Source organism: Arvicola amphibius, chromosome 9 (genome assembly GCF_903992535.2).
Source record: "Arvicola amphibius chromosome 9, mArvAmp1.2, whole genome shotgun sequence".
Classification (NCBI taxonomy): Eukaryota; Metazoa; Chordata; class Mammalia; order Rodentia; family Cricetidae; genus Arvicola; species Arvicola amphibius.
Genome location: NC_052055.2, coordinates 92,021,114 through 92,041,159, shown reverse-complemented (window position 1 = coordinate 92,041,159; position 20,046 = coordinate 92,021,114). Strand labels below are relative to the sequence as shown.

Sequence of the window (20,046 nt, the reverse complement as noted above, 5' to 3'; positions counted from 1 at the left end):
GCCTGTCCCCTCTCGCAGATCCCCAGCTCTGCTTAGGGCCTGTGCAAGGAACAACAAGGGCACAGGTGCTGCTTCATACCTCTGTCAGGCTACTGAGGACAGAGAGCCCTGGGGTCTCCCTAAAGCCACTGCAGGGGATTCTCACTGGGAGGTCAGACATGGCTATGCCTCGGGCAGAAGGAGAAGCAGAGATAGGGAGGGATGGGCACTCAGGGCAGACTTCCTTCTCTTCCCTAGGTGCATGGCCAAGTAAGGCCAGGCCCCATTCCCACATCTGAGTGAGAGACTGTAGCTGACCTGATCCAAGACTGGGCAGGTCGCAGGTTGTCCAGGACACCTGGGGTCCATTCTAGGTGAGGAGTGACCATTAGAACTTAACACCTCTGCTCAGTTGGCCACTCTTTTGTTAAAGATTGCCTGTTTTCGCTGGGACTTGGTGGCTTCTGGGCTTGACTTACCTCTTCCTTGCTCCCAGGGCCTCTTTGAGTGTACACTGTACACATGAGGCAAACAGCCCAGGCCTTGACACTCTTAACTTACTTGGTCACAGGTTCACCTGTTGGTGGGCCTTGCCAGGGAGAGTGGACAGAGCAAGCAGCCTACATCCCCAGGGAATTTGTATTCGTGTTGGTAGACATTAAAGCTGTTAGCTCTGAGAAGGCTGGAATGCAGGAGAGGAGCAGGACGTTGAATTCTGACACAGAGTCCTTAAGAACTACATCTGGGAGTAGGGAAGCCATAGGCCCTCTCGAGCAGGAGACTGAACAAATGATTCGTTACAGTCAGGCTCCAGCAGTCTCCTCATTGTGTATGGTAGGAGTGGAGAGTGGGGCGGAGGATGTGTTCTGGAACCAGGTGACCCATGAGAACTTTCCAAGTTGAGGATGTGGGGGTTGAGCTCTTAGATCCCAGCTCTGGCCTAGAGAGAGCCACTTCTTGAGCCAGGCATAGCCTGTAAGATCAACTTCCAGGTACAGAGTCCCACTTTGCTTGCCGTCTCCAGATACGAGGCACTGGGCAGTAGGAAGGGAGTCTTGGCATTAAGACACAATCATGTAGAGCAGCAACAGCCGTGACAGTATCCTTCCACCCTCTTTACTTGGAAGCATGAAATGAGATAGATTTAATACACAATATTATATACATGTATGAAACTGTTTCTGGTAACTTATGCCTAGAATCCCAGCACTTGGGAGGTAGAGACAGGAAAACCTGACGTTCAAGGTTATCCTTAACTATACAGCGAGTTCTAGGCCAGCCTTGGCTTCATGAGATCCTCCCTTTGAGGTTCTTTAAGAATAAACAAACAAAAAGATAATAAATTTGTATGAAGTTTTGCTACTATTACTCTGTACTAAATGTTTTTTGTTTTCTTCCTAGTTGTTAACATGGCCTCCAGAAACATCTTCAAGAGCTTTTGGTCTCCTCTGGGATCTCAGCATAGACGGACTATTCCGTCAGCCTGGTAAGTACCAGAGTGCAGGGTAGGTTGGTACTCACATACTGGAGTCTGTCCCTCCACCCTCACCCTGGCCCAGCGTGCTGTGAGGACATTTGCATCACCTGTGATGGAGACATCAGGCAGCACATCTTTGGCTCTGGCTCCAGTATTAGTGACAAGCAGAGCCAACAGGCCCCTTGGGACCTCCACAGGCTGGGTCCAGTTCTCAGTGACCAAATCCAGGCTGACTTCACAGCCTCCTGGGATCCCTATACCATCCAAAAAGGTGAGTTTTGCCCCAGACAGGCTCTGGCTCAAAAGACAGCTTGTGTCATCCAGATTCTTCCAAGGACCTAGGAAGGAAAGTCGCAGTGCATCAGAGAAGCACTTTAGCCTGGCATCACCAGGAAGGAAGCCTCAGAACTGCCCCTCCACCCCCCATCCCACCCCACCCCAACAGCACCTTGAGTGACAGCCTCCGGTCTGTTCGTTAGCCGTGGCATTTTGGGTATATTTGACTCAGCATTCCAGAGAAGCATTTCGTGTCCTGCTAGTGGCTACACCTTCCTCAGCTGTCATCATTTGGTACCTGAACCTAGACACTTTGGCACCAAAAAATATTATGTAAGCAGTTAAAAGTTGCTCACAGCTGGCAGGGAGAGGGCCTCTCAGAGGACTGTGCTCCGCCTTTGTCCAGCCATTACTCTCTACCCCAGAGCACGCAAACACACAGTTCTGAGGGCCAAGGTTGTAGCCCTTGGTACACCAGAGCCCTGGCCCTGTGAGTGTCTGTATTGTACTCCTCTGCTTCAGGAGTTGCCAAGCTGGGGCCATCTGTCAAATCAGAGCATTCCAGACGCCCCCATAGGCCCCTCACTAAGGGCTTCTGAGAAGCTACCAGGCCAAGCGTTTTCTTCCTTTTCGTAACCTCTGACCCTGTGGCCTGTGTTGCCCTCTGCGGCCCCAGGGCCGCCTCTGCAGCATGCCTGCCCTTTCGGAAACAGAGGCCTTCCTTGTCCACCCCTCTCCATGCTGTGGTATGTGTCTCCTCCACTCTGCTCGCCTTCCCTCCAGTCAGAAGGATACTGAGTAGCCCCTGAGTTCCTGATTCTCAGTTCTGGCTCCCCCGGCTACAGAATATGTTCTCTGACATCACCTTCGAGCCCAGACTGGGGTTCTGTCCCCTGCCAAATGGAATAGACCCTAGGCAAGAGCATTCCCTGTCTGAGGTCAGGATCCCCACTGATTTGGAGGAAGTCAGGCCTGAGCCTCAAAAGAACTAAACTTAAACAGATACTTAAACAGGTATCTGCACACCTGTGTTCACCATAGCATTGTTAACAGACAAAAGGTGGAAGCAGCCTACATGCCTGACAGGTGAATAGACAAACAAAATATGGCATAGATGTATGATGAATTGTTTATATATGTATATATATATATATACATACACACACACACACACACACACACATATACATGCACATATACATGATGGCCAGAAGAGACATGCTGTAGAAGGAAGACAGTTCTGACACATGCTGCAGTGTAGACGAATCCTGGAACCCGCGTGTCAACCAGTTGATCCCATTTGCATACAGTCCCTCAAGAAGGGGAAGTCACAGAATTGTAGCCCCGGGGCTGAGGAGAGAGATCCAGTTGTTCAGCAGGTTTTGGCTTGAGAAGCTGGGCAGCTGGGCAGCAATGCGAGGATAGTGGCCACTGTCCCTCACAGTCAGAGATGTTGAGGGGGGCTGCAAAGCCTCGTACCTGTTAAGCATGTTTGACTGCTCAGCTGAACCCCAGCACAGGATGCATGCTAAAGGTTAATTTAGATCCGGGATGGCTACAAAAGAAGCCTTGCTCCTCAGGTTCACGTACAACCTGGGGGCCCTGGGGGCCTCTGTGAGCCCAAGGCAAAACTGCAGGACCGCCTGCCTTAACACCTGTCTTTTCCACACGCAAGTTCCTATTCCCTGGGGTGTGTGCTCACTGATGTCTCTTCTCTGACTGACTGTCCTGTCGAAGGTCTGATGGAGTGACTTTTATCTTTATCTTTTATCTTTAGGACTTTTATCCTAGCCCACTTCCTGAGTCAGGAGAGGGGGTCAGTTTCAGCATGTTCTGTGGGAGTTAGAGACTTGAACACTCCAGGGCACGCTGATATGTAAGGGGCAGGATGTATTGAGAAGCAGCTGGTGGTGAGCTTGGAGGGTGGAATATTCTGGAACATTGCTAGTCTTTACCTCAGGGAATATCCACTGTCCATTCACAGATGCCTGGAGGCCTCCTGCTTTAGGGCCCAGCTGGATGGCAGAGGGACAGGATAACTCAGGCTAGCCCTTGTCCTCAGAAGACTAATGACCAAGGGGAGGGTGTAGAGCATTTGATCACCTCTAGAAACTGCACAGGGTAGGTTTGCACACTCAGTTCCTTGGAGACCAAGTGAACCCCAAATGGAGTGCCTGTCCTGTCTAAAGGGGCCACCCACACCAGTTGTGGTCTAGGCCAATGCATGACATCACATACAGCCTTCATGTTATCAAGCCATATTTTCATTAAACTGTACCTTGACTGTTAGTGGCATATGACAGGAAAGTCCATATTCCACTCTGTAGCATTGGCGTTTGGGTTTCGGTGACTCCATAATCACTGCCATAGGATTGTCACACATTACATGTTCTCATGAGACAGGGTTAAAAGCTGAAAAGAGAGAGATCAGTGATAAAATGTCTGCCTAAGAGGAAAGCCTGGGTTGGACCCCAGCACTCAAATTTTAAAAAGGCAAAGTTGAAACTCAGGCCACAAGACGAGGCTCCCACTCTGCCTGTGTTTCTCTCAGGGTGTGCATTGTTTGCCTTCCTGATGCTGTGGCTAAATATCATGTCCATGACAGCCTCTGGAAAAGTGATATTTGGACTTATGGTTCCAGAGAAATGAGTCTGTCATGGCAACAAATGGCAAGCATGGCAGCAGGAAGCTGAGAGCTCACATTTCAACCCCAAGCGCAAAGCACAGAGGGAACTGTAAGTGGGTGAGGCCATGGACTCCTCGCGCTCCTTTCCTGGTGACCCAAACAGAACTACCAACCCGGGATCAACTGTCCAAATGCCTGAGCCTATAGGGACGTTCCTCGTTCAGACCATCACGTACACTCCCTTTCCTGGTGTGTGTGTGTGTGTGTGTGTGTGTGTGTCACACATGCAACGGCTCACTAGTGGAGGTCAGAAGGTTGGCTACCTGTGGGAACTGGTTCTCCTCTCCCACCTTGTGGGCTCTGGAAATTAAACTTAAGTTGTCAGACTTGGTGACAAAAGCCTTCACCCACGGAACCATCTTGCCAACCCACAGTTTCCTTTTTTTGCCAGGACTTTTTTTTTTTTCTGACAGGGTTTCTCTGTGTAACCCTGGCTGTCCTGGAACTCACTAAGTAGACCGGGCTGGCCTTGAACTCAGAAGCCTGCTTCTGCTAGGATTAAGGAGTGCTAGGATTAAGGCACTCACCACCACACCCAGCCTACCAGGGCTTTTTGTTTGTTTATTTTACTTTTTTTTGAGGTGTGGTCTCTCTATGTAGCCTTGATTTTCCCAGAATGCACCCAGTCTGGCCTTTAAGTCACAGAGCTCCACCTGCCTCTGCCTCCAGTTTGCTGGGGTTAAAGGTGTGCGCCACCACCGCCCAGCCCACCAGCACACCACACCCAGCCACCAGCACAGTCTTCCGCCTTGTTTCACGGTACAGAACTGGGCCGCAGGCTTTGAAGTCTGCTTGCCATTTTCTGACTGTCAGTATCCTTTGAACATTTGGCTGTGTGTGAAGTTTCCAGTCTCACAAGTCTGACCCTCTAGGACAAAACCCAAGAAACCCATTTTTCCAGCCTCTTTTGAGATACTCATTTTTCTCTTCTTTATTTTTTTAGAAGGAGTCCCCAAACAGTCCAGAATAACAAGGCTCCCTGTTTACACAACCATGCCACTGTGTTAACTACTGTGGGGCTCCAGGGATGGTCAGAAGACCGTGAGGGATGTCGTACTAGGTACATGATTTGAAGACTATGAGATGTGCAGTGTGTGTGGCTTCCTTGAACTGCTGTGGTGTTTTGTATAAGGGATTCAAGGAGCCTCGGATTTTTGGAGAGGGTCTTAGAACCAACCCCCAGGATTCCAGGGTGGCCACATTGTCTGACATACCTAACAATACCATGTATCTGCGCCTCTAATATCTGGTCATTTAATTCCTTACATGGCAAAGTTGGCAGGGAAGTAACTGTTTAGACTATACAAAGAAACAGTGAATGTTGAACCCTGGGAGGCTCAGTCTCCTAGATGTCCTCGGATCCCTTTCCGGAAATGCTTGTGATGACACAGGCACCCCTGGTTCTGGCTAAATGGGCCTCTGGCAGGAAATAGCCTGGTTTGTGCTGGAATAGCCAGAACTGTTTCCTCAGACTGTGGCTCAGAGACCTGGCTGCTGCTGAGGCCTCCTCTGGGCTCCTCTGCTAAGATACGGACTCTGGGTCGCCTACTGCTTACTCCTGGGGCGGACATGCTGTCCTGAACAGACAGCAGCACAAATGGTGCTCCCTTACCAAGGAAAAAGGGGTGTGGCTCTCAATTTGGAAGCCCAGAACCTGCTCCTGTCAAATCTGGACATTTTCAAGTGTCCTTTCTGTCGCGGTGATAAAACACTGACCAAAACAAATTGGGGGAGGGGTGTGTTTATTTGGTTTAATCTTCCGGGTCACAGCCCAGCTCACCATTGAGGTAGGTCAGGGCAGAGAATCAAAGCAGGAGCCTGGAGCTTGCTGGCCGGCTGTAGGATTGCTCAGTGGTGCATGCTTAGCAAGCTCAGCCATCTCTGCTGCCTACCTACAGAATGCTTTGATCATTCCCACAGGAACTTCGTACCCACTGGCAGTCAGACCCTTCCTGGTATAACCTTCCCCCCAGGTCCTGACCGCCCTTAATCTCCTGTCTCTAAGGCTTTGCCTGCTTGACACAAAGTTGAGTTAGTTAGGTTTCTTTGGGTTTTTTTGTTTCTATTTTTTGGGCAGGATCTTATGCATCCCAGACTAACCTGTGTGTCTGAGACTAGTCTTGAATTCTTTTTCTTTAAACACAGGATCTCACCATGTAGCCCTGACTGACCTAGAACCCACTATGTAGATCAGATCAGGCTGATGCCAAACTCACCCCTTTGCCTCTGCCTGGCAAATGCTGGTAGTATGTCAGTGCCACCTTGCCTACCGTATAAAACACCACAGTCTCTGGCTTCTTGCAAAATGTTTTCAAGGTTCATGCCTGTTTTATTCTGCCTTACTACTCTGAGACAATTCTGACTGAATTGGATGCTCATTCATTTGGGCTGGACTGGCTGTCCAGCAAGTTATCAATGTTGGGGTTACAGGCACACATACTTTTGCCCAGTTTTTTCTGTGGGTACTGGAGTTTCAAGCTCAGGTTCACGTGTTTACAGAACAAGCAGTCTTGTCCATTGAGCAGCCCCCCAGCCCAGCTCCCCACTTTGCAGCTTTCATTTTGGTAAAGTTCAGTTTACCTATTTGCTTCTCCTTCTGCTCAAATATCAATATCCAGGAAGTGGTAGTGCACACCTTTAATTCCCGCACTCAGGAGGCAGAGAAACAGATCTCCGAGTTTGAGGCCAGCCTAGTTTTTTAAAAATAAATATGTAAATAAAATGCATATGTGCCTTTTGATCCACTTCAAAATGTATACAAGGTGTAAGACAGAGGTTCAACTTCATTCTCCCCCCACCCTTTGGTTTTTTGAGAGATGGTTTTTCCATGTAGCCCTGACCATCCTAGAACTGACTATGTGGACCTCTAATAGATCTTGAACTCAGAGATCTTCTGCCTGCCTCTGCCTCCCCAGTGCTAGGATTAAATGCGTGCACCACCACTGCATGGCTCAATTCTATTTTTTTTATTGGAGCTATCTAGTTGTCCTGGCACCATTCCCTTTCTACTGAATTGTCTGGTCAGCCTTGTTGGAAGTCAGTTGATGATGAATGTAGGGGTCTCTTTCTGAATTCCCAGTTTCCTCCTTGGTGTGTGTGTCTGTCCTTTTGCCAGCAGTCTGAGTTCTTGACCAACTGTAGATTTCAGAAATGAGTTCTGTTCATCCTCTACCCTTTTCTGAAATGGTTGCAGCAGTTCAGAGTCCCCACATTTTCATCTGAGACACCATGGAAATCTTGACAATTTATGTAGAAATAACAGCTGGAGTTTTTATTCTTGGTTGTGTTGAATCTGTAGCTAACCGCACAGTGCTTGCCTTCTGTCTCGGTCTGTTTCATGTTGCCTTAGCAGAGTACCACAGACTGGGTGATCTGGAAACAATAGATGTGCACTTGGCTCACTGTTTTGGAGACTGGGAGGTCTAAGCCTGACGGCCGTTCTGGCCAAAACCAGGCTCCTGTGTCACAGTCACTGAGGGCATCGCGAATGTGTGAGAGAGGCAGCTGGAGGCATCCTTTCAGGAGGAAGCTCCTTCCAAGATAATCAACCCGTTCTTAAGAATTCTTCCCTCATGACTTCATCACCACAACACTGTGGCTTTGAGCATTAAGTCTCTAACACGGGGACACATGCAAACCACGGCACTGTGGTAGCAATCTTGTCTTTGAGTCCATGAGCATGGGATGTCTTTTCACGGTGTTCTTTCCATGGTGTTCAGTCATACATGAGCTATGCTTCTTCTCGTTAACTTTATTCCTGTACTGGGGCAGGGGACTCAAGCTGCTCCCAGCAGTCAATTGCCTGTAACGTCAGTTCTAGGGACCAGACACCCTTTGGAATCCATGGGCTCCTAAAGTTCACGCGGGCTTACGCACACATCCACAGCTAAAAATAGATAAATAAAATCTCTTTTAAAATGTATTCCCCGGCTGGAGAGATGGCTCAGCGGTTAAAAGCACTGGCTGTTCTTCCAGAGGTCCTCAGTTCAATTCCCAGCAGCCACGTGGTGACTCACAACCACCTATAGTGTGATCTGATATGCTCTTCTGGCGTAAAGTCATACGTGCACATAGAGCACTTGTATATAAAATAAAATATTAGAAAAAATGTATCTTCTAAGTATTCTATTCTTTTCAATGCTATTATGAGTAGGGTCATTTTCTTTGCTTCCCTTCTTAGACTTTTACTTCTAACAGCAAAATACAAGAGGCTTTTCTGTGTGCTAACCTGTGTCCCGCAACCTTGCCAAACATGTTTATTAGCAATAATCAATCCTTCTTGTGTTGGTTTTCTTTTCTTGTGGTAGAGTTGGTTTAGAAAGCCAACATTCCTGGAAAACTGTTAGGAAGTAATGATTTCATGTTTGTTTAACAATGTGTTTTGGCTGAGTGGTCTTCGTCCTTGCAGAGGTTTGGGACTGGCCATTACCTCAGCCCCAGTCCCATGGTGTAGAAAGCAGTTTCTCCCCCAGCCGGGGACCCAAACTCCCCCAGAGAAGGAGCAAGTGGCACATAGCCCCTTTCCCACCAGCTTCCAAAACAATGTGTTTCATTTTTACCTACGCAGTCCATTCTCTCCCAGCATCTATCATATTTGTGTAGGAGGAGGGGGTTGTCATGAGATAGAACGACCCTGGCCAGGACATTCCTCGGATACTTTGAAAGTGGGCGAGAAGTTCAACTCTGAGCACAGATTGGTTCATTTTCCTGAGCAGGGTCTCTGGATAAGATGTGTTTCCCCCATCTTGTCCCCAGGGCTCTGGGATTGATGTTACTGGGGCTCCCAGGTGGCAAGTCACGTTCTGTCACAGCTTCTTCCATTTTCTCACCTTCCTCCTCCTCTCTGGCCTCTCTCTCTAACTCCAAAACAGTGTTCAAAAAGTTGTTCTTACGGAAAGGAATTCAAGGTTGAGATCTCACGCTGTTGGTAGAATGCTTGCTTAGCCTGTCCAAAGCCCTGGGTTTGATCCCCAGCACAGATTAAAAAAGGGGGGGCACACACCTTTCATCTCAGTGCTCAGAAGTTCAAGGTCATCCTTGGCCACATAGCAAAGCTGAGGCCAGCCCAGGATACATGAAACTCTGTCTCAAAAGCTTGTGTCAAGCACCCCCAAAACTTTCAGTGATAGTGAATCATAAAGCAATTTATTTTAAAATAATTATTTGATGTAGACATATTTCCCCATTTCCTTGAAGTTCTTGACGCTCTTACCTCAGTTTCATCTGTATTGGCGTTGCGGTCATTCACCCTGCAGCAGTGCTTCTCGGCTTCCTAATACAGCTCATCCTGTCACGGTGACCCCCAACCATAAAATTATTTTTGTTGCTACTTCATAACTATAATTTTTACTGTTATGAATCATAATGCAAATATCTGTGTTTTCCGATGACCTTAGGTGACACCCATGAAAGGGTTTTTTGATCCCCAAAGGGGTTGAGACCTACAGATTGAGAACCACTGTTCTAAAGTAGTATTTTAAAAAACTTACTTATTTTAAGACTGGGTTCTCAGAACTTGGGAGAGATAGACAGGTGGATCTCTGAGATGAATTTAAGGCCAGCCTGGTCTACAGAGTGAGTTACAGCTCACTGTGGCTGGTACCAGTCCTGGCTGTATAAGAAAGCATGCTGAGGAAGCCAGTAAGGAGTGTTCCTCCATGGCCTGTTTCAGTTCCTGCCTCCAGGTTCCTGTCCTGCATGAGTTCCTGCCTTGGCCTTCCTCAGTGACAGACTGTGATGGGAAAGTATAAGCTAAAGGAACCTTTTCTTTCACAGCTGCTTTGGGTCAGTGTTTATCACAGCAATAAAAACCAAAATAGATCAGAAATTGGTAACAGTCATGAGGTATCGCTGTGACAGATTTGGTCTGTGGTTTTCAGATGGGTTATAGAAGGAGCTGAGAACGTTGGTCTGAAAGCTGTTGAGTGCTTAGAGCTTACTGGGCTATTCTGTGGGACCGTGAAAAGGTACCGGCTATTAGCACACACTCGAGACATCTGAGAGAAGGGTCCTTAATTAAGAAAATGCCTCCTGTAGGCGAGCCTATGACTAATCTCCCAGATGGTGCTCTTGGTATCATGGGAGTGGCAGGATTCGAAGGGATCATGGAAGAGAGAATCTGAAACTTGACAACCAGAAGTCATTGCTGAAGATGCAGGCTCAGTTGCAGTAGAAGCCCAGGATTAAAGGGGTCATGGAGAAAAGTTGAAACTTGGTACACTATATGTCAGGGTCAGAGTCCCTGATGAGAGCCCAGGAGAGGCTATTGGTGAAGGTGCAGCCTGGTTGTCCTGGCCACAGCATTGTGGAGATGTCAGGACTGTGGGATGACCACCAAAGGGACACCAGCAGCTGTGGCACGGAGCCTGCCTGAGCCTATGAGATTGCAGTGTGTGCTCTGGATGGTGGATGCAGGGCGGTGAAGCTGCTCGAGCCCTTCGGAGCCCAGGAAAGCATGAGTGAAAACGGCTGACACAGTCAGACTCGGGGTTCGCTTTGATCTGATTGTGACTGTGCTCTGGTTTGTCCCTCTTGGAATAAGAAAGCATTTAGCTTGCTTTTGATTTTAAAGGAGTCCACAGTTGAGAAACTTTGGTTTATTTTAAAGAGACTGAACTTTTAAAATGTTGGAGTTTTTAAGATTGTGGTATTTTTAAAATTTGAAAAGTTTTCTGTTGTGCTAGTAATATTGGACATGACATCTTGAGATGAGGAAGGAACACTGTACTTGAGTAGTTGAATGTATCAAGTGGACAAGAGATCAGCTGTCATCTCAGAGAAAGGAACCTCAGTTGAGAAAATAGCTTCCTAAGAATGGTCTGTGAGCAAGCCTGTGGGGAAGTTTTCTTGATCAGTGATTGATGTGAGAGGGTCTAACCCCATTGTAGGTGGTGTACCTCTGGGAAGGTGGCTCTGGGGTGTGTAAGAAAGCAAACTGAGCAACTCAGGGGAGCAAGCCAGAAAGCAGCGTTCCTCCATGATCTCTGCTTCAGTTCCTGCCTCCAGGTTCCTGATTTGAGTTCAGGTCCTGACGTCCTTCAATGATGGAATATAATCTTCAAGGTGAAATAAACCCTTTCTTCCCCATATTGTCCTTGGTTGGCATTTTATCACAGCGTTAGATACTTAACTAGGACTGAAGAATGCGGAGAGCCATGAAAACAGTGGAGGCCACACACACATACACACACACACACACACACACACACACACACACACATCCATGACTGTCTTATATATATGATGATATATATGCTATTATGATCTATATATCGAATTAAGAAGCTGTTGTTTCTGATCAAGTGAGTTTGAAGAATCAGCCATGATTAACAACAGATCAGCCCCACTGATATGAAACCTTTGTTACGGATGATGGATGCTGCTTATCTGGAACTGGGAAAATCAGCTATGATTTGAATAAAAGATCAGCATCATTGAGGTGCAGCTCAGGATGGAAACTGAACTTGGTAATGTGTAGGAGACTCACACATGCTGATGGTTTGAGGCACAAAGGGGTTAGCAGCTGAGACTTGGCACCACGTGGCAGGCTTTTAGTCTCCCTAGAGAGGGCAGGAGGCCATTGGTAAACAGCCTCAGTTGCAGTGAAGGCTGCAAGAGCGGAGTTTGGTGCCGTATGGCAGCGTTGGAGTCCCTGAAGAGGCCAGTGGAGACCTGAGCATATTGGAGAGGTCAGGACCATGGGATGACAGCCTGAGACTGAGCTGAGCTGTGTGAGCTGTGGATGGCGGAGCAGGAGAGCTGAGGCTACCAGCGATGGTCCTGAGTGCGCACCAAGTGTCAGACACTGACTTACTGCGCTGTTGGAGTTTGCTTTTGTTCTGATCTGATTGTAATTCTGCCCTGGTTCTTCCCTTGAAACAAGAAGGCATGTAATTGAATTTGAATTTTATAGAAACCCACAGTTAAAAGGTTGAATATGAATATTTTAAAGACGCTTTGAACTTTCAATTGTTGATTTTTTTTTAATTTAATTTAATTTTAGGTTTATTTTATATGTAAGAGTATTTTTCATGCACATATGTATGTTCACTATATTCATGCCTGGTATCCACAGAGGTCAGAAGAGGGTCTTGGATCCCCTAGAACAGGAACTACTGGTGGTTATGGGAAATTGGAGCAAGAGCAACAAGTGCTTTTAACCCCTGCACTGTCTTTATAGCCCCTTATTGAAAGTTTTAAAGATAGTGGGGCTTTCAAAGGTCGGACTGTGTATTATATTGTGATAATCTTGAACAAAACAAGATAGGAACTGTATGGTTTAATGTATTTGTGTGTCAGGCTAACAAGGCATTGGTTTTTGCTGGTTAGTTTTTTGTTTTATTTTGTCAAGTCAGTCCTAGAATCATCTAAGAAGATGGAAAGTCAGTTGAGGTATTGCCTTTCTCAGCTTGGCCTAAAGGCACAAGTGTGTAGGGCATTTTCTTTATCCCTGATTGATGTGCATGGACTTAGCCCACTGTAGGTGATGCCAGCCGTGAGCAGGTGTTAAGATAGTTGAGCCTTTAAGGAAGAAACGTTCTTCATGGTCTCTACTTCAGTCCCTGCCTCCAGGTTCCTGCCTTGTTTGCATTCCTGAGGTGACTTCTCTCGATGACCAGAAGATGTAGGCCACAAACCCTTCCCACAGCTGGTCTCGGTCAGTGTTTTATCACGGTAACAGAAACTCAGCTAGGACAAGGGGACTCTCTTTTTCAAATTAAATATTGATATATATTTTTATTATTTCTTTGATAATTTTGTATTTTGATCATATTTATCCCCTTAACTTCAAGATCTACCCCCACACCTCCACTTTCTTTCTTTTTTCAGAGAGGGGCTCAAATAGCCCAGTTTGCCCTCAAACTCAGTATATGGACAAGAATAATTTAATTTTTGCTTCTTCTGTCTCTACCTCCCAAGTGCTGGCATTACAAGTGTGTGCCACCAAACCTGCCTTACATGTTGCTTGTGATCAAATTCACATTTATTTATTTCTGCCAGCTGTGGTGGCAGATAACCTTTAACACCAGCACAGTTTGAGGCCAGTCTGGTCTAAAAAGGAGTTCCTTCTAGGCTAGCTACATAGTGAAATTCCATCTCAACAACAACTAAAATATGTACTTTGTGGATGTGTCTTTGTGTGTATGTGTGTGGAAGCATGCATGTCACAGCACACATGTGGAAGTCAGATGGCAACTTATGGAAACCTCTTCTCTCCTTCACGTGGGTTCTGTGGATTAAACTCTGGTCCTCAGACAGAGTGGTGAGCACCTTTACCTTCCAGACCGTCCCCAACCCCCGGGTCTTGTCTTTGTGTTGTTTTCAGTTCTAAGCTGTGGGGTTCCTGGCAGCTGTCTGAGCCTGGAACATCACAGGACTTGGGCAGTTATCTGATGAGTGAGTAGAACCCGTACATCGCCTGCCTGCCACAGACATCCTTGGATAGCTGTTCTGATCCTTTCGGGTCCTCCGGCTGTGGAGGTGGAGGTGGAAGTATTGGCCAAGCTCTGGCTGTGCTGTTTTGTACCCCAAGGTCAGGGTTGTGGGCCCAGCTGGACTGCGGGGACAGTCACTCATACTTTGTTCCAGCTTGGCTGCCATCTACCTCCTCTCCCGTGCCCTCTGAAGCTCTGTATCCATTACCTGTCCAGCCACTATCTCCAAGTTTTGTTGCATCATGGGCTGCCAAAAGCTCAGGATAGTGGAGGCCTGAAACTCACTCAACACCATGCTGGCACGAGACCTGCCTAAAGTTCCCAGGGGATCCTGGTGGTAGCTGGGGCTGAGAAACTCCAGATTCTGAGGGATAAGCCTCTTAGAGGGACAGAGTGACCAGACAATGAGAGAGAGTTTCTTTTTAACTTCAGATTCTTCACCCAAATACTTTCTGTGTTTTAAAATTGTTAGGGACTTCTGTTTTCCTTTGTTCAGGGCAGGGTCTCCTGTATACCAGGCTGACCTGAACTCACTGTGTAGCCAAGAATGGCTACACTGCTGACCTTTCTGCTGTCACCTCTGTGTTGACATTATGGGCATGCACTGCCACACCCAGGTTATATGGTGCCAGGGCTTCAACCCAGGGCTTCATGAAGTTAGATAAGCACTCTATCAGCTGAACTGTATCCCCAGCCTGGAGAAGTCTTTGTCGTCGTCGTCGTCATCATCATCATCATCATCATCATCATCACATTTTTAGTTTGTAAAGCAGTAGGTTTCCATGTGGCTTTCCATATGTCCTTAGTTTTGCTTAGCCCTCCTCCCATGTCTTCTCTCCTGTCCCCTACACCCATCCCAACTTAAGCCTTTCTACACCAGTAGTCCCTACTTCTATTTTTATATGTGTTCTACTCTCCCCATGTCTTCCCCTCCCCTTCATGATCCCTTTCTAGTTTACTGGCCTCTAGAGACATTTATTTCAGATAAACACAGAAAATTCAAAATCCAAAGCTAAGATCCACATACAAGAGAGAGAACATGTCGCATTTGTCTTTCAGAACCTGGGCCATTTAGTTTTTTTTTTTTTAAATATTTATTTATTTATTATGTATACAATATTCTGTCAGTGTGTGTGCCTCAGGCCAGAAGAGGGCACCAGACCTCATTACAGATGGTTGTGAGCCACCATGTGGTTGCTGGGAATTGAACTCAGGACCTTTGGAAGAGCAGGCAGTGCTCTTAACAGCTGAGCCATTTCTCCAGCCCCCATTTAGTTTTTTAAAAATATTCTCTGACTCCATTTCCCTGCAGTTATTATTATTCTTTAGAGCTGAATACAGTTCCGTTGTGTTTGTGTACCGCATTTTCCTTACCCATTCATCAGCTGACAGACTGTTCTTATTCCTGGCTGCCGTGAGCAGAGACGCATTGAACGTGGACGCTCCTGTGTCTCTGGTCTGCTGAGTCCTTTGGTGATGTCCAGGCGTGGCATAGTTGGTCGTACAGTAGCTCTGTTTTCAGCCTTTGTTAACCCTCCACACTGATCTCCATAGTGGCTACACCAATTTATAACTCCCACCACAGTTCCCCTTTCCCCACAACCGTACCTGCACTGCTTGTCACTTGTTTTCTTTGGGGGTAGAGGGTTGTCTGTGTGGCTGTCCTGGAACTTGCCCTATAGACCAGACTGGCCTTGAACTCAGAAATCTGCTTGCTCCTGCCTCCCAAGTGCTGGGAATTAAGGTGTGGGTCACCACCACGGGCCCAGTAACCTGTTTCGTGATGATAGATATTCTGACTGCGGTGAGATGGACTTGGTGTCCTTTTAGTTTGAGTTTTGCTGATGGCTAAAGATGTTGAACACCCTTTAAGATGTTTATTGACCGTTTGTACTTCTTCCTTTCTGAGCTCTCTGTTCAGTTCCATGGCCCCTGTTTTTAATGGGGTCTGTTTTCTTGCTGTTTTTTTTTTTTTGCATATTCTATTAACAGAATTAATCCTCTGTCAGATGTGTATCTGACACACACAGAATGTGTTTTTGCCCATTCTGCAGACTTCCTCTTCTCATGATTGACAGATTTCCTTTGCTGTACAAATGCTATTTAATTTCATGACAAATTTCATTTGTCCATTGTTGGCCATATTTACTGAGCGGCTAATGTTCTCTGAAAGCCTTTATTGAAGTGCATATATTGAAGTGTTTTCCCTGCTTTTTCTTTAGTAGTTTGAGAATTTGGGGGTCTTACATTAAGGTCTTCAATCCGTTTGGAGTTGGGTTTTGTTTGTGGGGAGAGATAGCAATCTAGTTTCATTTTTCTATGTGTAAATATCCAGTTTATTTGACACAAATGAGTGTTTTGTCAAAAAAGCAGGTGGTTATACCTACACAACTATCTGGACTTCTTTTCTGGTCCCTTGACGTACATCCCTATTCAATAAATATGAAGTTTTTCTATTTCTGTGAAGACTGGTATTGGATTTTGATGTGCTTGCCTTGGATCTGTAAATTACTTTTGGTAGGACAGCATCTTCTAGCTTCTTCCTACGTCTTCTTCCTCGGGTGTTCTAAAGTTTCCCTTGCAGAGGTCTCTTGCTTCCTTGGTGAGGTTTATTCCAGGGTGGGGGTGGATCGTGGACCGTCTGAGCGGCACTGCTGCCCTGCTGTCTTCCCCAGCTTGTTTCCGGCTAGTCTCGAAGTGGGCTACTGATTTCCGGGTGTGCACTTTGCACCCTGCCACTTCACTGAAAGTGCTGATGCTTACAGTTCTAAAAGATTCTCTGTCTCTGAGATAAGAGTCTCACTGTGTAACCCTGGCTGGTCTGAAGCAAGAGATACAGACCGGGTTGACTTCAGACTTAGTCACCTATCTCTGCCTTCCAAGTGCTGAAACTAAGGACATGTGCCACCACCCTGGGGGATGGTCTCTTCTAAAATCATATCTACAAATGAGAATACTTGGACTTCATCCCTTCCTACTTATATTTCTTCTGTTCGTTTCTCTCCTCTTGCTACTCTTGTTTGAGTTCCTGCCCTGACCTCTCTCAGTGCTGTATTGAAACCTGGCTGTGTAAGCCAAATATACCCTTTCCTCTTCTAAATTACAGAGTGAGTTCTAGGACAGCCAAGGATACACAGAGAAAAGCCTGTCTCAAAAAACAAAACAAAACAAAATCAAGCAGCATCCAGGTTTAGTAGCACATATCTGGGTCCAGCACTTGGGAGGCGCAGAAGCAGGTAGGACTCTGAGTTGGAGGCCAGCCTGGTCTACATAGCAAGTTCCAGGCCAGCCAAGGCTATATAGTGAGAATAAAATTACATAATTTTTTAGTCAAATGGGTAGAACTGGAGCTCATCATGTTGAATTAAGACAGACTCAGAAATACAAATATGTTCTCTCAAAGATCTAGTGTGTGTGTGTGTGTGTGTGTGTGTGTGTGTGTGTGTTTAACACATGATATACATGTATGTGTTAGATTTTTCTTAAGATGAGCCTCTCTGAAGATGCAAATAATTTCAATCAGACCGAATTAAACCGAATTAAAAGATGCCCAGGTTTAACAATGCTCCCAGGTGACCCAGGGAAAGCATGGAGAGGGGAAGAGAGGAAAGGGGAGTCCACGCAAAACCCAGAAACCACATGCCTATTCTCTGGGAGGCAGTTTAAATAGCCTGTGGAAGTGGTCTTGACCTTCCCTGGGGAGAGGGTTACCATTTGGCGGGATTTCTTAACCCTCCCTGGGGAGGGGTCACCATTTGGTGGGCTTTCTCAGAGGTTGGGTTTAGACTAAGGCAACTCTCAGGGGAGAGGCTTGAAATGGAGTTTCCTGCCCAGTATTCCAAAGATGGATGCCAAAGGGCTGGGATGAGGCTCCCCCAACTAAATATTCCAGACTTTTGTATAAAGGGGTGTTAGGGAGCTGGAGTGATGCTTCCAACCAAACAGTATGAAAATATTGTATCTTGCACAATGAATATATGCTTATTAAGAAAGAAAGAGGAAAGTTCCTGGAGCCGAGATGTGATAGCTGGGCTGTAGTTGTCTTCTTGGACCCTGAGATGACCTTGATCTTGAGAGCAGAACACCGCGAAGTGCAGGCCGACCACGGGTGCAGTCAGGCCTCGGCCCCAGCTGTCGTCTGCACCGCCCCGACTCCTTTTTCACCGTAGAAACATAGACTTGATGGTTCTTTAAGCGTAGCTGGTTTTGTTTAGCTTTTGTCTGTTTTTTTTTTTTTTTTCGCCAGTATGAGAGTGCTTCTGTGGTCTGGCACTATACAGTCTGAATGGTGGGGGCCTTGAATACTCTAGTGTTAGGTGACACCAGGCAGTGGTGTGTGTTACAGAGGACAGAGGAAAGGAGAGGTGACCTGGGGACGCCATCATCTATGCTGTACGCAGAGCCATGAATAAACAGGCCAGAGGCCCACAGAGATGCGGGGGGGGGGGGGGGCAATGCATGGTGGATCACATGGTAGGGAGGTTGGTGGGGATAGCAGAGAGAGGGGCTCTGCTCAGATGAGTGAGAAGAGAGCACAATGCACAAATGCAAAATGAACTGGGGACTGAGACAGGATTGCCGCGAGTTCAAGGCCAGCCTAGGGTACGTAGTAACATCCTATCTCAGAGAGAGAGTGGAGGAGAGATTTCAAAGGAACGAGTTCAAGACTAACAAAAGGGGAGAAATGCCAAGAACAGCAGGATTTATGGAGGGTGCTGGGAGAGGCAATGTCAGTACTAGGGAGAATGGCTGTGCCCGTGCTGACGCTGTGGTTGGGGTGATAAAATGTACATGGGTTTAAAATATGAACTCAAAGCCTGGGAATGTAGCTCAGTGGTAGAGCATGTGCTTAGCATGTGGGAGCATGGGTCCCACCTCCAGGAGCACAAAAAGAAAAACTGAAGTTCTGGTTTGCTAGAGGGGTTTCCTTTATCGCTTTGATGACAGGGTCACCTCCCAAGAGCAGTGACTTCCCTTTGCCTTTTATTTCTGGATGCTCTTCTGCCTCAATGCCCTTGTCTCCATCCCAAAGCCACATACCCATTCCTTTGCTTCTAACATCCACCATAACTTCAGGTCTCTTTGAGCCTATTCTGTCACCATAACTCACCCTGGACTCTTCCTGCGTGCCACTTGGGCCACCTAGCGTCTCACTCCCCGGTTGAGTTTGCGTTAGTGCACGGTGCTCTCGTCTCCGGGGTCATTTACAACAGCTCCTAGTCCATGTTCGTCAACAGTTGCTGAGCGAATGAACATTTTCACTGACTAAAGTTGAAGCTGATTGACTGAAGCAAGTCATACTGAAACTAGTTTAAATGTAAGCACTACAGAGCAGAGGGAAGTTAAGTAATGGAAGCTGGAATGGGAAGTAGACAGTTCCCTGGCTTCCCCTACACTCCCTGGGAAGGAGTTTCCTTTTTTTAGAGAGTCTGTTTCTTCCCCTTCCTGGGGCCTCCTTTCCTCCTGAGGTATATGGGACTTCAGAAAATCAGGACCCAGGCTGAAATAGATGGTGTTGCTCAGTAGACACCCGACCTGGAGTGAGGTGACAGGCACAAGAGCCAGGGTGCCTGCTTCGCTGTTGGCATACCTGTGCTGACCCAAGATGAGGGATGGAGGCCTAGAAAGAGGGTTGGGAGCCAGGCTCAGAATGGCTGGCGCTGGCCAAGTGGCTGCAAGAGTGCTTAGGACACGTGTGGTTTTCTCATTCCGTGTCACCAGTGCCTGGAGCACAGCCTTGAAAAAACAGCTTCTTCCGTGACACAGATGGAAAAGTCACTTTTATTTTAGGCCAGATACCGTTTTTTCCTTTTAAAGCGTCTATTTCATCCCAGGAGAGCCACTCAAAGGGCCGCCTCCAGCCTCAGGCTCTGGCAGAGCCCAGCTGCCCACGCTGGCACTGAAAAGTCCCCGTGCCCAAGAACTGCTCTGGAGTCACCTAAAATGACTGCCTTGTGTGTGGAGAAACTTCGATAGGAAGACAGAGCCTGGAGGCTTCGAGTCTGGATTTTCTTATGTGTCAGCCTCCAGAAATCCCTCATTTGGGACAGAGAGCTGAGGAAAAGCTGAGCGCATGGCCTACTTAGGAAGCCTTAATTATGGGCTCTGGGTGGTATTTTCCTGTCTCCAAGAACCAACTTCCAGGGCTGTTGATGGGGACTGATTTATCCCCACATCTGGGCCCCCTTCTTTTG

The 20,046-nt window shown here is 47.0% G+C and overlaps 1 protein-coding gene across 2 annotated transcripts in view; it reads left to right on the top strand.

The window, feature by feature from the left end:
* Positions 1–20,046, top strand: part of Fam178b (family with sequence similarity 178 member B) — a 98,067-nt gene that overhangs the window by 25,333 nt on the left and 52,688 nt on the right. For both annotated transcript variants that reach the window (XM_038343572.1, XM_038343571.1), the window contains one exon: positions 1,381–1,465. In XM_038343572.1, coding sequence (XP_038199500.1) covers positions 1,381–1,465 — 85 coding nt within the window. The remainder of the gene's footprint in view (positions 1–1,380; positions 1,466–20,046) is intronic.